At 40.2% G+C, this 14,224-nt stretch overlaps 1 protein-coding gene across 5 annotated transcripts in view; it reads left to right on the plus strand.

Annotated features, from left to right (window-relative positions):
• The window catches only part of LOC119731760 (rho guanine nucleotide exchange factor 10-like), a 97,230-nt gene extending 85,837 nt beyond the window's left edge, over positions 1-11,393 (plus strand). For all 5 annotated transcript variants that reach the window (XM_038205006.1, XM_038205007.1, XM_038205008.1 and 2 more), the window contains 6 exons: positions 158-495; positions 1,948-2,099; positions 2,607-2,749; positions 3,670-3,844; positions 5,095-5,367; positions 8,154-11,393. In XM_038205006.1, coding sequence (XP_038060934.1) covers positions 158-495; positions 1,948-2,099; positions 2,607-2,749; positions 3,670-3,844; positions 5,095-5,367; positions 8,154-8,566 — 1,494 coding nt within the window. In that variant the 3' untranslated portion in view covers positions 8,567-11,393. The remainder of the gene's footprint in view (positions 1-157; positions 496-1,947; positions 2,100-2,606; positions 2,750-3,669; positions 3,845-5,094; positions 5,368-8,153) is intronic.
• Positions 11,394-14,224: the final 2,831 nt, after the last annotated feature.

Below are 14,224 nucleotides of genomic sequence, written 5' to 3' on the forward strand. Positions count from 1 at the left end.
AGTAGAAATTTCCAAGGTATACTTATCAGTTGCAACTTAAAGTATTTTATGCGAGGGATATTTTTGGCCTCGCAGCATGTAGGACACAGAAGCACTACATTATTTCGTGTTCCACTCGCGCTCACAGGATAACTAATAGAGTCTATTTTACTCTTAGATCCAGTGCGCAGTCTTGTGCCCCTTGGAACCGGCCTACTCCCGCAGCACGCGGAAAAGGACCCTTGAGAGCGAAGCCACCAGGAATTGTCTCTGGGTGGTCAGCTCCGACAACAAGAAATCCTACATCAGCATCGTAGGCTTCCAGCCCCCGGCCCCCAAGATCCTGGAGACGTTTGAGCTGGGCGAGCTGAGGATTCTGTGCGCGGAGTCCGTGCCGGGGGTCACCCGGAACGCTGGCCTGGCCGGCACGCAGGGGAAGAGTTTCAGGGAGAGCGTGCGAAGGAGTGAGTTCTGCCTGATGAAGCCGACGGTGTGGCTGGGCACAGAGAGCGGGAGGTGGGTTATTCAGGTTGAATTACTCAAGAATATGGACTATTTTCTGAGGCTGATGGCCGAGGGAAATATAACCCTTCTCTGGTCACTCACAGGCCCCAGGGGTAATAGACGTGCACTAGTAGTAAAGTAAAGTCTGTCCCGAGCCAATGTGGCTCATCAGGCCGGCGTTTATCTCCGGTTTCAGTAGCATGAAACGACTGAGAATATTTCTACTCCCCCTGGATGGGATGCTAGTCCATCGCAGGTTACTCCCCAGCTAATGCCGGTACCCATTTATACTCCTGGGTGGAGAGGGGCAAGTGGGGGTGAAGTGCCTTGCCCAAGGACACAATATATGACCAGCGGCTGGATTCGAACCCCGGACCGTGCACTAGTGACCAAATTATGCCAGTCCACATGTGTTTTATAACTCACCTCTGTCCAAATTATAAAATGGAGAAGGCATTTTCAGGGTTTTATAATTGAACTGTTTTAATTCAACAACTAACTCATAAACAATTCAACAATAAGCAGTTTCATAATTAAAGGAATGCTTTGAGTTGCTGTTCACATCATGTGAGTGTACGCTTAGTGGTTTTGAATATTTACCACACATCCATGAAAGTTGTAGTTGAAAGTTTTTGGGTTGCTATTGACATCATGGTGAGAAAGAAAGTTCACAGGTCTCGGAGGAGATGTTGCAAATTCATTGAGAATGTTCTCTTGTGACATAAGGAGGGCGCTGTCACCTGTCAAAAATAAGCTGTCAACAATTTTGAGTATAATACGCATGTGTCTAGTTCACGCTGACTCAAATTTCAAGAACCAACCTAAATTAGTAAATCACACGTGACCGTGTTTCAGCCATCCAGGATAAAAAACCAGCAAGAGGTGTTTTATAAAAAAAAAGGGGTGCTGTGGTCCAATGGTTAGGGTGTTCGACTCGTCTGCCGTGGTACATGGGTTCGAATTCTGACCATGGGAACATGGTGCTTGTGCTCTTGAGCAAGGTACTTTACCATTATTGCTTCGTCCTTCGGATGGGACGTGAAGCCGTAGGTCCCGTGTGTTGTGTAATGCACGTTAAAGAACCCAGTAACACTTATCACTAAGAGAAGGGGTTTGCCCCAGTGTTTCTGGCAGTGGCTGCAATATGCGCCGCAGCACCTTGTACACCCTTATAAGGTGCTACATAATGGGTCTCATATCTCTCATAAACTTTATTTACCTTTCTTTAAAAATAGACATATCTCCAGCGCCTTGAGTACCTAATAGTTGGTAGATACATGCGCTATTTAAAACTCCGATATTATTAGTATTATTAAGAGTTGTATGACTGACTCTTGAACGGTGTTTGAATCTAAGTGTCCCCCTGTAAATTGGACTCCACCATAAGGCGCTGTTCAAAACCTGTTATAGTTTGTCGTTTGAATAATTCTTATTTTTTTGACTGCGTCTTTCTTTCTTTGCCAGGATTTGCATCTACGAGGCCAGCCAGACAGACAAGAACCAGTGTCTGGTTAGCTTCAAGGTTCCCCGCTCTGTCACGTCCATGAAATACCTGAACAATCGCATGTTTCTAGCCCAGAAGGACGGCACGGTTCTCATATACCACAGGACAGAAGGTATGTAGCTAGACCCTAGCTGGGCCGATTTCACGAAACTCTAAGATGCGTTTTAGGAAGAATTACTCATCTTAACTCGCAACTCGTTCTAGGATCTGTTTCACCAAACGTAAGACGCAACAAATTTATTGTGCAGAGCTCTGCGCAATAAATTTAAGATCGATTTCAGGAAACCTGGCACAGCTGCTCAAAAAAATATTTTGAAAAGAAAGCACTTACACTTGCCAAGCATAGAAAGGAACTTTAGTTCTTGTAAATATAAACCTGATGCAGAGTTTTAAAGGGCGGTTGTTTTGTTCCACTGGGTCATGCATGAATAGACCTTTTAATTTGTAGCTACGGTAAGATGGCTGCCTTGCAAAAAGTCTGTTTGATTACGAGCATGAACATTTCTGGTAAAGTCCTGGACATTTTTTGGATAAATTGATATGGAATGAAAAAGAAACATATCGTAGACTGTTAATTCTCTTCTAATTTTCCTTCCCCCTCCTTCCTGGCCCGCCCCAGAGGGTGAATGGAAGGTGAAGGAGCCTAGAATATCAGAGCTTGGTTCGAATCCCGTCACGGCACTCCTAGCCGTCAAGCAGCACATGTGGTGCGGCTGTGGCAACCATATCCACATCATTGACACGGAGAGCGAATTCTCACAGGTAAATTTGAAGAAATTACATGTGATGGTCAATATGAAACTATCATCCCTGATTATGGTCATTATTATATCGTGTGCTTGGATACTGTTATTTCATTGGTCTAGAACGGCCACGTGTCTGGTCTATAAAAATGCATGTTGCACACTTATATCCATTTTTACGTGGAGATAGTGATATTTCACTGCGTTCATTGCGTGTGGAACCTGCTGGCTTGCTAGCTTCGCGCAATGAGAACTGCAAGGTCAACTGCTCAGTCTCATGTCTGGCAGAACATCAAAACCTTCAATGATGGCTGATGTTGTAGATGATGCTTTGGTCCCCTTTAAGTTCTCAACAATATCCTTCAGGGTGGAGCTTGAGGTGACCTCAGTAAGGCCATAAGGCTTGAGAATGCTGCACCCACTTACGATCTCGACCGACACGAACATTTTTTTTGGAAATTTGGATAGTCAAAACAAAAATCAGAGAAAACGTCAGACCATACAGCGACATCAACATCGTGCACGAGCTGCCAGGCTGGTCATTAGTCTGCTCCCTTACATATTGTGCTAATTAATAAGCGTTTACTGGTTCCAGATACACTCAGTCTGGCTTCCAGACACACAATGACAAAATTGCAACACCCTCTACAAATGGTGCCCAACTAAATTTAGTGCACAATATATAGGAGCTCAGAGAGGCCACATATACTCCATCATAACCCCATCTAAAAATCTGTTAAAATTGTGCAGCACCAATCAAACCAGTGAGTGTGGCGGTTTTGAGACATCATCTTACATTGAAAAAAAAAACTGTTTAATTTTGCCGAAGTGCATGGCTATGGCGATGGGCACGCAGACCAGAAACCGGAGACTTTTCTTCTTGGCGTAATGGCAAACATGAATTTTTAAGTATTATATTTTGCTTTCCTGTGTCTCCAGACTGACTTTGAGGTTCACCAGGATACCTCCCAAGGTGTTCAGAGCATGGTGGTGGCCGGCGTCGGTGTCTGGGTGGCCTTCCAAACGTCGGACATCATCCGTCTGTTCCACACGGAGACTTTACAAGTCCTGCAAGACATCAGCCTTGCCAGTCCTATCAGCAGGATGGTAGCAGGTGGGTGACAGGGGAGGGGAGGGGCTAAGATAGGTAGGGGGTAGGTGGGAACACTGGCTGTTGCATGAAGAGATCTTACTCCTACAGGAGTCAGCCTTGCAAGTCTGCTTCCCCAAAACTAAAAGAACAACAGCTAATCCAAATGGAACATTTTTGCGACGGTTGATGGAAATTCCTCAAAACAGTACATGGCATTACAATGTGAAATAGTGGGGAGTGTGGCCTAGTGGTTTTAGTTTGTGACTCATGATCAGAGGGTCAAGGGTTCGAATCCAGCTGCTGGCCATACGTAGTGTCCTTGGGCAAGCCACTTCATCCCACTTGCCTCTCTCCACCCAGGAGTATAAATGGGTGCCGGCATTAGCTGGGGAGTAACCTGCGATGGATCGGCATCCCATCCAGGGGGAATAGAAATATTCTCAGTCGTTTCATGCCACTGAAACCGGAGATAAATACTGGCCTGATGGGCCACATTGGCTCGTGACAGACTTTACTTACATTTTGTTTTAAAATTTGCAATTTCCTTTTCATAAGATGGAATTTGTGTCGGGGTGATGTAATTTACAAATATTGAGAAGCTCAGAGTGGAATGGGAGGAATGTTATCGCAAGGTAAAATCTGGACTTTCGCCTCGTGAAATGGAAAAGTCCAGATTTTACCCAGCGATAATATTCCTCCCATTTCACAAATTAAAGCCACTCAATATATGTTTTATGTAACTGACATATAGATCCTTGTCATTTGATTCACAGTTAAAATGAACTTCTGTTTCAATACAAAATTGGTAGGAAATGTAATTCTCTCTTCCAAACCACCCCTTCATGAAATGTTTGAACCCAACTCTGTAGCTACTGGCTCTTGGGAGCAATACACGCAACGCTCAACGTGCACACCAGCATGCATTTGCACACAAATACCGCACCATGGAACAAGGACGATCCTAACTGTTGAATAGTAAATCCCATTCCCATGGGCGAATGGGACTTTTTGAGCCCCGGCGTGAATGGGAGCAATAATGAATGTCACGAGATGTGAGTTCCACCAATCAAATGACAAGGATCTGTATGTCAGTTATATAAATTCAGTTATTGGGTTTTACTCTTTAACCAACGAAATATCCATGTTGTTTTCTTCTTGGAGATTGCATGGAAGTAGTTGCCTAAAATTACCCTGTGTGACACCGCCCTTAGGATACATAAATAATTGTACCAGTTATTGATTGTCCTTTTCTTGATCTGCTTTACGTCAAGGTCTGAATCCCAAGTCCCAAGCCATCTTCCAGAACGTCCACTCGGTCCAAGTCAGCAATCTCCTGGCCTGCCATGGCTCGTTGTGGGTGGGCAGTGACCTGGGCATCTTAGTCAACTTCCCCCTGCCGAGGCTGGAGGGTGTCCCCTTGGTCAATGGGCCGGCCATGGTGGCCTATCACACCCACGGGGGGCCGGTCAAATTCATGCTGGGACTGGAGATCAACCGACAGAGCGATCGCATCCATTACTCATCCAAGGAGGACAGCAATGACAGTAAGTTTCCTCAACATTTTAGACAAATTCCAGAGTTGTTGCGTAGTTTGAACTGTGCCATTGAAAATGCAAAATGAATGACAATGTGGACTGAATCAAGCCAGTTGTGATTAAAATGATCACAAGTCATCACAACTTCATCACATGTCATCATAAGTCAATCACAAGTAATCACAAGTAACAATTCTTCATAAGTCAACACCAGTCATAACAATTATCACGAGTAGTCACAAGTAATCATAAATTAATCAAAAGTTAATCCCAAGTTAATCCCAAGTCCATCACAAGTCCATCACTAGTCAAACACAAGTCCATCATAACTCAAACACAAGTCAATCACAAGTCCATCACAAGTCATCATAAGTCAGTCACAAGTAGTCACAAGTAATCATAACGTAATGAAAAGTCCATCGCAAGTCTACCACAAGTCCATCTCAAGTCCATCTCAAGTCCATCGCAAGTCCATCGCAAGTCAATCGCAAATAATCGCAAGTTCATCACAAGTCAATCACAAGTCAATCACAATTCCTTTGCAAGTCCATCACAAGTCCATCGCAAGTCAATCGCAAATAATCGCAAGTTCATCACAAGTCCATCACAAGTCCATCACAAGTCCATCTTAACTCAATCACAAGTCAAGCACAAATAATCACAAGTTCATTACAGTCATTCATAAGCAAGTCACAAGTCATAGCAAGTCTATCACAAATGAGTCGCTAGTTAATCACAAGTCAACAACATGACCGGTCTCAAGTCGAGTTTCAAGCTGTTCAAGTATTTCTTGTGATGGACTTGTGATTTCACTTGTGCTAGGCAAATATTTAGCGTACTGAATATTGCTATTTGCTTGTCGTTTTGGCCGAGCAGTAAGTAATATGTGCGGCGTTCTGGCAAAATGAGACAGAACTGGGCAGAGGTCGAAATGAGGGTTTGCAGGTATTAGGAAAGAGAACAAAATTCTCCTTACAATGCATGCTGAAAAATTCTCCTTACAATGCATGCTGAAAAATTCTCCTTACAATGCATGCTGAAAAATTCTCCTTACAATGCATGCTGTTTGTTGCATTTCGATCGGACATTCCGTTGACAAGTTATGGCTATTTAAAGTTCGTGTCAAAAAAAGTAAAATACTGAGAAAAAGGCCTTGAAAGTTCTAGTTTTGTATTCGTGAAAATGAAACATGCCAATATATTTTCCCTTAAAAACACTGTTATTCCACAAGTTTTATACTGTTTCTTTAAAACATGTGTTGTAGACACATTACAAAAATCAATAAATCTGAAAATCGGGGAAAAAAATAGCCCTTATTTGTTTTATTTCCTTCATTTTTCTCCACTACGGCCTGTGCCCAGTTCCGTCTCATTTTGACAAACGCCTCACATATTCCGTTCTTAGAAAGCTCAGAAGGTGACCTGTACAGGCTCTGATGTACACCAGCCACCGTGGGTTCAACCCTGTGTACTGTTTTCCCGGGGGGTGAAGATGTGGCTTAATTTTGGCGCCAATTAGCGTCGCCCTCCGCCAAGAAGTGACCCAGTCACCTTGGAGGGTTGTGTGCATCTCTGGATTTAGATTACTCAGGGCCGCAAAACTGACCCGCAGTTACGATTTGTTAATTCTGTGTGGGGTTCGGGATGTTAGTCCTCAGAGGAAAAGAATGAATAACCTGACGAGTGAATGGAACCAGAGTCTTTTCCCAAGTGAGACATGAGACTTTGTCGTTATGCCTTGCATAATCACAGTCATGTAATCGTGTGAGTTTGTGGAGTTGTAGGTTTTGTCGGTCACAAGTAAATCACTAGTCAGGTCACAGATAACTGGGATGAATATAAAAGCAAGTATTTGATTCATGAAAAGAGGACTACTTCAGCCCTATACAGGGTGAGTAATAAAAACCGAAACCCAAATGTCGGGACTATTGTTTTAGTGAGGTTCTGCATGCAGCACTTTCAAAATCTAAGATATGAAAGCCCAATTCATAAGCTTTCTTTTAGAACAAGAATCATTGAAATTACTCATGTACTTTTTAAGTTACGAAATTTTAAACACAACTACCATTTTAAAATTCTGTAACTTGCAAAGTACATGAGTGGTTTGAATGATTCTTGCACTAAAAGAAAGCTTATGATTTGGGCTTTCATATCCTAGATTTTGAAAGGGCTACATGCAGAACTTCACGAAAACAATAGTCCCAACATTTCGGTGTTTTTTTTTACTCACCCTGTACAGTGTGAATAACAAACAAATTTGATACATTTGGAGAAAAAATATTAAAAATTCTAGCTCCTATTTTGTTTAATAAAAACTTATATACGCTTAAAGAATGATTATTTCTCAACACCTACATCAAGAGATATAGACAGTTAATTGAAAGGAAAATATGTCAATGTGGTCCAATTTGCAGCAAAGTGGATGAAAGGAGATTAACATGCAATCTCTCTGTCCCCAAACTCACCTATTGTTAATCAATATTATTCCATCTTATGATTACCTATTGTTCTTTGCCAATCAATATTTAGTTGGAATCCATGATTCATTGATTATGTACATGTAACTCGTTTACATAATCATCGGAGCATACGTTGAGGTTGTTCCAACTCGATATTGGTTGGCAAAGAACAATTGCCCAAAAGTGTCCAATTCGCAAATAAAACACCACTCAGCGATGCTTAACTCGATGGCGCACTCAGCAACATATTCCTCGTTTTAAAAAAGCAGTCTCTCATTTCATCCAGCAGCTGATACTGTATTTTGACGAGTGTTTAATCTCTCCTTGATCTTTGCAGCTTCCACACCAACGCCGACCCAAACGCCTCACTCCACCCCGATGGAGGAGGTCCCCGCCCGTGCCACGCCCCCTCGGACCAAAGCCAGCGCCCACACCGCTAACCTTGTCACCTCTGCAATGTCCCCGATGACCGAGTACTTCTCCTTGGCCTTCCACGAAGCGGACGACAACGATGACGACAAACCCAGCACGACAGACAGCGGCGCCTGCAGCAGCAATCTCTCGGAGGAGAGCGGCCGAGGCGACATCGTGCCTAAGGTCAAAGGTCACACGGACCAGGTGTCGGCGAGCATCACCAGCACCACCAGCCTGGTGCTGTGCGGCGGAGAGGGCCATAACTACCTGATGCAGGAGGGGTCGGAGTTCAAAGGTCGGGAGGCGGAGCTTCTGGTCTGGCAAGTTTCCATGTAGCCAATCAAGTGTTAATATGCAGATGAGGTCAAGGGGCACAGTTCACATGTGAACGTTTCTCAGTTCAATGTCAAAATTCTTGATTGGCCACTTATACTTTGGAATTTGATTCTTTGTGCACACAAGATCAGATCAGAGTCAAAAGTTTTTAATTGTAGTTTAAGGAAAAATCACGTCTGACACAACTAAAATATACGTTTTTTGCTGATGTAAAAAAAACTGAGAAAATGGTTGCAATCTGATAATAATTATCAACAATTTGATGACTTTTTTTAAAATTCAGCTTACTTATTTATTGCAAACAAAATTTTTGCAACCTTTTAAGGAAGCCTGCCCTTTACATACACTTCACTGTCTTGCAATGATTTTAATTCCTTAGTACGCAGATAAAAAAAGAAAGAATATGTAATCAACAAGGTAACATCATTTCCTAAGTTGTTATCCAATTTGGGATATTTTTATCTCGCACTTTTTTGTTTTTGTTTTGGGAGCCTGTTACATAGTCTTATACAGCCAGTGGCGTTTTTATGAGGAAAATGGCAAAAAAATCAACGAGGTTGGAAAATTGAGCAGTGCAGTCTTTTTGGGTTTTCTACATGTAGTGTGGGCTACGACCTTTTTTAAGAAAAGAAAACATGTGTTTCACTGCCTCTGACTTTTTTTTAAGAAAAATAACTGCTTTTGGTTTTAACCTTTTTTTTAAGAATGTCTGAATTTTTAAAAACCATGACAACTAAAGGATGAATATGTTGCAAAGAGGCATTTAGATTGTTTTTGTACATAGTGTGGGGCCATTTTACGTACATGCGTGTAAGATAAAACTCAACTGATCTCACCGTTTTCAGTGCTCTACCAACTGAGCTGTCCAGCCCTATGTTTGAAATCTCCTTTTTCGTCGGGGCTTGGCAAGTTGTAAATCAGACAAAATTCAGCTGAGAAAAAGTTGCACTGTCATCATTTTTTGTTTTTTTTAACTATTTAAAAAATAACGTGCAAAAAGTTTTTCCTCAGAAATAATTGAAGGCAACAAGATACAATGTACTTGCAAATATACAGGTGGTTTTTTTTGTAAGAGGAATATTTGACATGTGATTTTGAATCTTTTTTTTTTAATTCAGAAACTCGTTTTCACATGTGCCAAAGACTTGCGTTGCAACTTTTGCTATGTGCATGTGCAACTGTATATCGAGCGGGGCCTAGGTTATTTTAGGCCTAATATCAGAGCACTGCAAAGCATTAAATTCCTGTTTATAGCTTGCACATTATCAATCCCACCACGCTTTTTAGATTATATTTTTGTAATGAAACGAGATATAGTTGTACATGTCTCACTACATAACTTTAATTTGATGCCAAGTCCGAAAATTTGGCGCAGCTTTTAAGTTAAAGATGGTGCGTATCAAACTTAGATACAAATGCCTTCCGTGTAGAAATAGTTTCGTTTGGTACTTTCTTTGTTTGATAGAAAAAGGCAAATGGTGCTGTAGAATGTATGCTGGTGATGATGGTCTGTGCATCAGTCTGTCCATCTGTGTATTTGTTTGGAAGATATTACATGTATAAGGCAGGGTCCTGACACTTGCCTGAAGCCAGAAATAACACATGAGTCTATGGGAACTGGCTGCAACTACTAGCCAGTGGCTTTCATAGATGCGCATGTTATTCCCTGGCATAGCCAAGTGATTCAGATACTGCCTAACTTCTTCGGAGATGATTTCTTTAATAATTGAAGGTTTATCCGTAAAAATACAGGAATTGGGTCAAAACGTTGACGTTCAAAGGCTTTACCAAAATCACTTTTGTGAGAAATTGGAAATACGGTTTCTGAATCAATTTATGTGTACATGTTGCAAGGGACTTTTTTTAACAATCTCAAAGTGAGAAATGTTGTGTTACCAAACGAAAACTCAGTAAACTAAATGCTTGGGATCAATAGGTCAGAGGTCAAAATCGTTATTTTAAAAATAGGTTACTATATACTTCCTTTTGAAAAGGCTGAGTTTTTTATAGATACTTTCTTTTTATAACAGCAAAATCTTCCTTTGCATCCTTATGGATGGAACCTCTGTGCAGTGAAAAAAAATAGTTTTGGATGAAATTCTTAATCTTTGAAATCTGAATTTTGTCGTTTTGAAAAATGACCAGAGCTATTTTGAAGAAATTAGGACACTGAACGTGGTGCAGATTTTTGTGTATTTTTTTTTTTAACACGGCAAAATCTTCCTTCGCATCCTGACAGAATGTACCTTTGCGCAGTGAAAAAAACCATTTTGGTTGAATTTCTTTATAGATAATGAATTGAGCCAATTTGACAAATTGACCAGTGCTAGTTGTTAAAGAAATTAGGACACTGAAACATGTTGCAGATTTGTTTGTAGGCTTCGCCCGATTTCAAAATATGACAGATTATTCAGCAGTCTTTTGAAATATCTCAGCCAATATATATACCGATACATGTATTAAACCAGGTTTTCCAAATTGTATAGGAGTTGAATCAAATTAAATAGCGTTTGTTTTACCATCTATAGTTGCTGCGAACGGTATTAAACTAATTTGATAGAAAGCAGTACATGTTTTCACCACAAGATTTGCCATAGTTGGAACGGACTCAACTATATGTTGTACCGTAACACTGGATTTGTGTTAGACAGTTGCTGTTACATTTAGTTTCAATTTTTTGCACTTATTGAGGTCAATTTTTGCACAAAGCACTGTTGATATATCGATATTACTCGATTATTCAATATTATTTTGATATCGATATCACCGATAGCAATTTTTTAATCATATCGAAATATCGAAATTTTCAATTTTGAGGAATCATATCGAAAATATCGAAAATGCGTCAGATTATCGCCAAAATAAATCTCCCATTTATGCTTTTACTTTGTGGTTATCGTTTGCTGTAAAGTGAAATACAATTCGTTGGCAACTTGTGCTTGGACTCGAAATAAAAACATCGGGAAATGCCAAGCGGCATCGCTTTGTGCTCTGCGTTCGCTAGAATTTGCATTCTCCCCAATGTAAAACTATAAAAAAAAAATGTAAAAAAAACGCCCGTTCTGGATAAACTCTCAGTGCTGAGATTTGTTTTAAAAAGTTTTAGCAATATGCTCCAGAGATGGGAAATTGGGACTTCACTTTATTTTTTTTTATCAAAGTGTCATCTTTATTGTCCTTAACTTTTACATGGGATAATCGATTCATCGAATATTCTCGATATTGGATTTCCGAGATATTGATTATTGACAATTCTGATATAGACGGTGCTTATTTTGCACCTGTGATTTACATATACAAACGGATACCCAATCCATGGGGGGTGTAACAATTTTACAGATGGGTGCTTATAAATATTCATGTTTGTGACTTGTGTGGTGTCTTTGAGTTTTGCTTATTTTTGCTTGCAACTGAAATACATGCTTCTTGTACAACGAACTGATACGTATGTTTTAAAAGGATTTATTTGTATTTTTAAAAAATGTTTACAAAATGATTATTAAAGTAATGTGTAATATGTTTTTAACATACCAGTAGTAACCCAGATAATGACATTATAGCTCAAATTGGCATGCTTGTTTTACTTTTGCAGCGTAAATTAAAAAGTTAACGATTAAAGACGATTATTTTTAACGAATTCAGAAGTTTTAAAACACCTCAAGCATACATGTACATACAATAATGCTCGTTTGTAAGAGACGTGTAAGAAAGCATTTTTTATTTCATTTGAACAAAAATGGCCATTTCCAACTCAGAATGAAAGTGAATAACATTTTAGAATCGATTTAGAATAAGCATGCCAAAAATGCAATTGTGAAAACATTGTTTGAGAAGGTCAAAAAATTAGTATGTAGAATTTAAATCACTGGAATATGTACAACGTTATAACTTCGACTGACCACTCTTATGAATTATGTTTCAACAATTTACAACGAAATTTTAAATAATTTAAAATACAGATCTGAATGTGCAACTTTGTAATTACGATGAGGATTATATATTTTTGTTGGCAAAGTGATTATGAATGACTCTATACACACAAGCGCATGTAAAATGGTTTGACGACTTTTTTTATTAAATGGTTACTTTTGTAGATTGTTGATAGGTTAAATCAGATGTGGTGTACTTGTATGGAATTACTGACTGTACAATGCCCATCCATTGGTTGCGCAATGATGCATAATTCACAGTTAACTTGCGAACTGCGCGTTTGTAATGCGTTGATTGTCCAGTGCAATGGCCGTCACAGGTCCCAGACCTTTGAACTGACGCGCATTTAGGCTGCACGCTGTCAAAGTCAATTTCTGGCCGACGTTCGCAAGACTGAGCGAGCTCACCATTGCAGATTAGCCGACAAGCGAAAGTGCAATCTGAATTGCGGGGTGGGCATCCACCCTCACGCAATTACGACCCACGATCGCTTGTACGTTACAGCTTGCACTTTTGAGAGTTCTGTGAAATTTGCATCCTCATTGTCGGTAAAAGTTCAGGATTTGTGCTTCAGATCAGAAATCTTCATTCAAAGAACGAGATTTCAGTTTTGATGATTTAAAGGTAGAGTAGATCATTTGTCATTTGTCATTTGTGAAGTGTTTTTTTTAGAAGCATCAAAAGTGCTCAAACTCTAAATAAGGGTGCTTTAACAACCTGAGTGAATGTGAATGTGTGTACATTCCGAGAAAACAATAGTCTAAGATATCGGTTTCAATTCAAAAGTTGCCGAGTCATGTTTTGAATTGCGCCTGAAATCAGCGCCTGGGACACGTTCTCATTCAGCCGATTGCAGCTACATGATGTCACGCACTGAACTGACGAATAATAGCAACTGCGCCGCGTATGCATCGTGTCAACGCTTGTGTGCACCCATTCACCGAATTAAAAGCCACTTTACTAACGGAAATTTCCAAAAATGTGCCATTTGATACATCTTTGGAAGTTTTCTTCAAATGACAGCATGCTAGAAAGAATAATTTCACAGAGACTTTAGTATCATTTAATAATATCTTTAAACCAAGTAAGTGTTTCAACAATCATTTCATCAGTTAGTTTTTGGATAGCTGCAAATGATGTACTCTACCTTTGAAGGGTAGGAAAGGGGTAGATTTTGTTGTTTTGTGAAGGACGTGTTAAGTTGAGCCCTGTCAGTACTTCAGGAAAAGACCTAATCCAAACAACTGCATTGATGAACTTATTTTAAGCATTTTGTTTGCACAGTTTTCATGCAGCGAGTACCACACCCTTCAAAGCATGTAGCATTGCTTGGAAGAAGTTGTAGAATGTTTGTACAAAATTAATTCCTTAAAAGATTCGACAAGTTTTTGTACATAATTAATCAGCGTCGATCGTTAGTTGATCGTTGTATTCCAATTCAGAAAACAAACATTTATTGTAATCAGACAGCGAGGCAGTGGCTATAATAAGGGATTGGCTGTGGCTAAGTGTGGTCCATGTGGGCATGTCAAGGGCACAATACATTAGCCCAAGCCACAAGGAAAATCTGACATGGCTTTTGATGATACCAACTGCATGTAGGCCTACCTCTTGTTTTGGTGCTCGACCCGAGGACCCCAATGTAATGTTTAAACCAAAGTGAAGGGGAGACAATGCACGAATATGTAGCTCAATATTGTAGGATTTCAGCAGAATTCAAATGAATAT

This window comes from Patiria miniata, unplaced genomic scaffold (genome assembly GCF_015706575.1).
Source record: "Patiria miniata isolate m_02_andy unplaced genomic scaffold, ASM1570657v1 HiC_scaffold_24, whole genome shotgun sequence".
NCBI lineage: Eukaryota > Metazoa > Echinodermata > Asteroidea > Valvatida > Asterinidae > Patiria > Patiria miniata.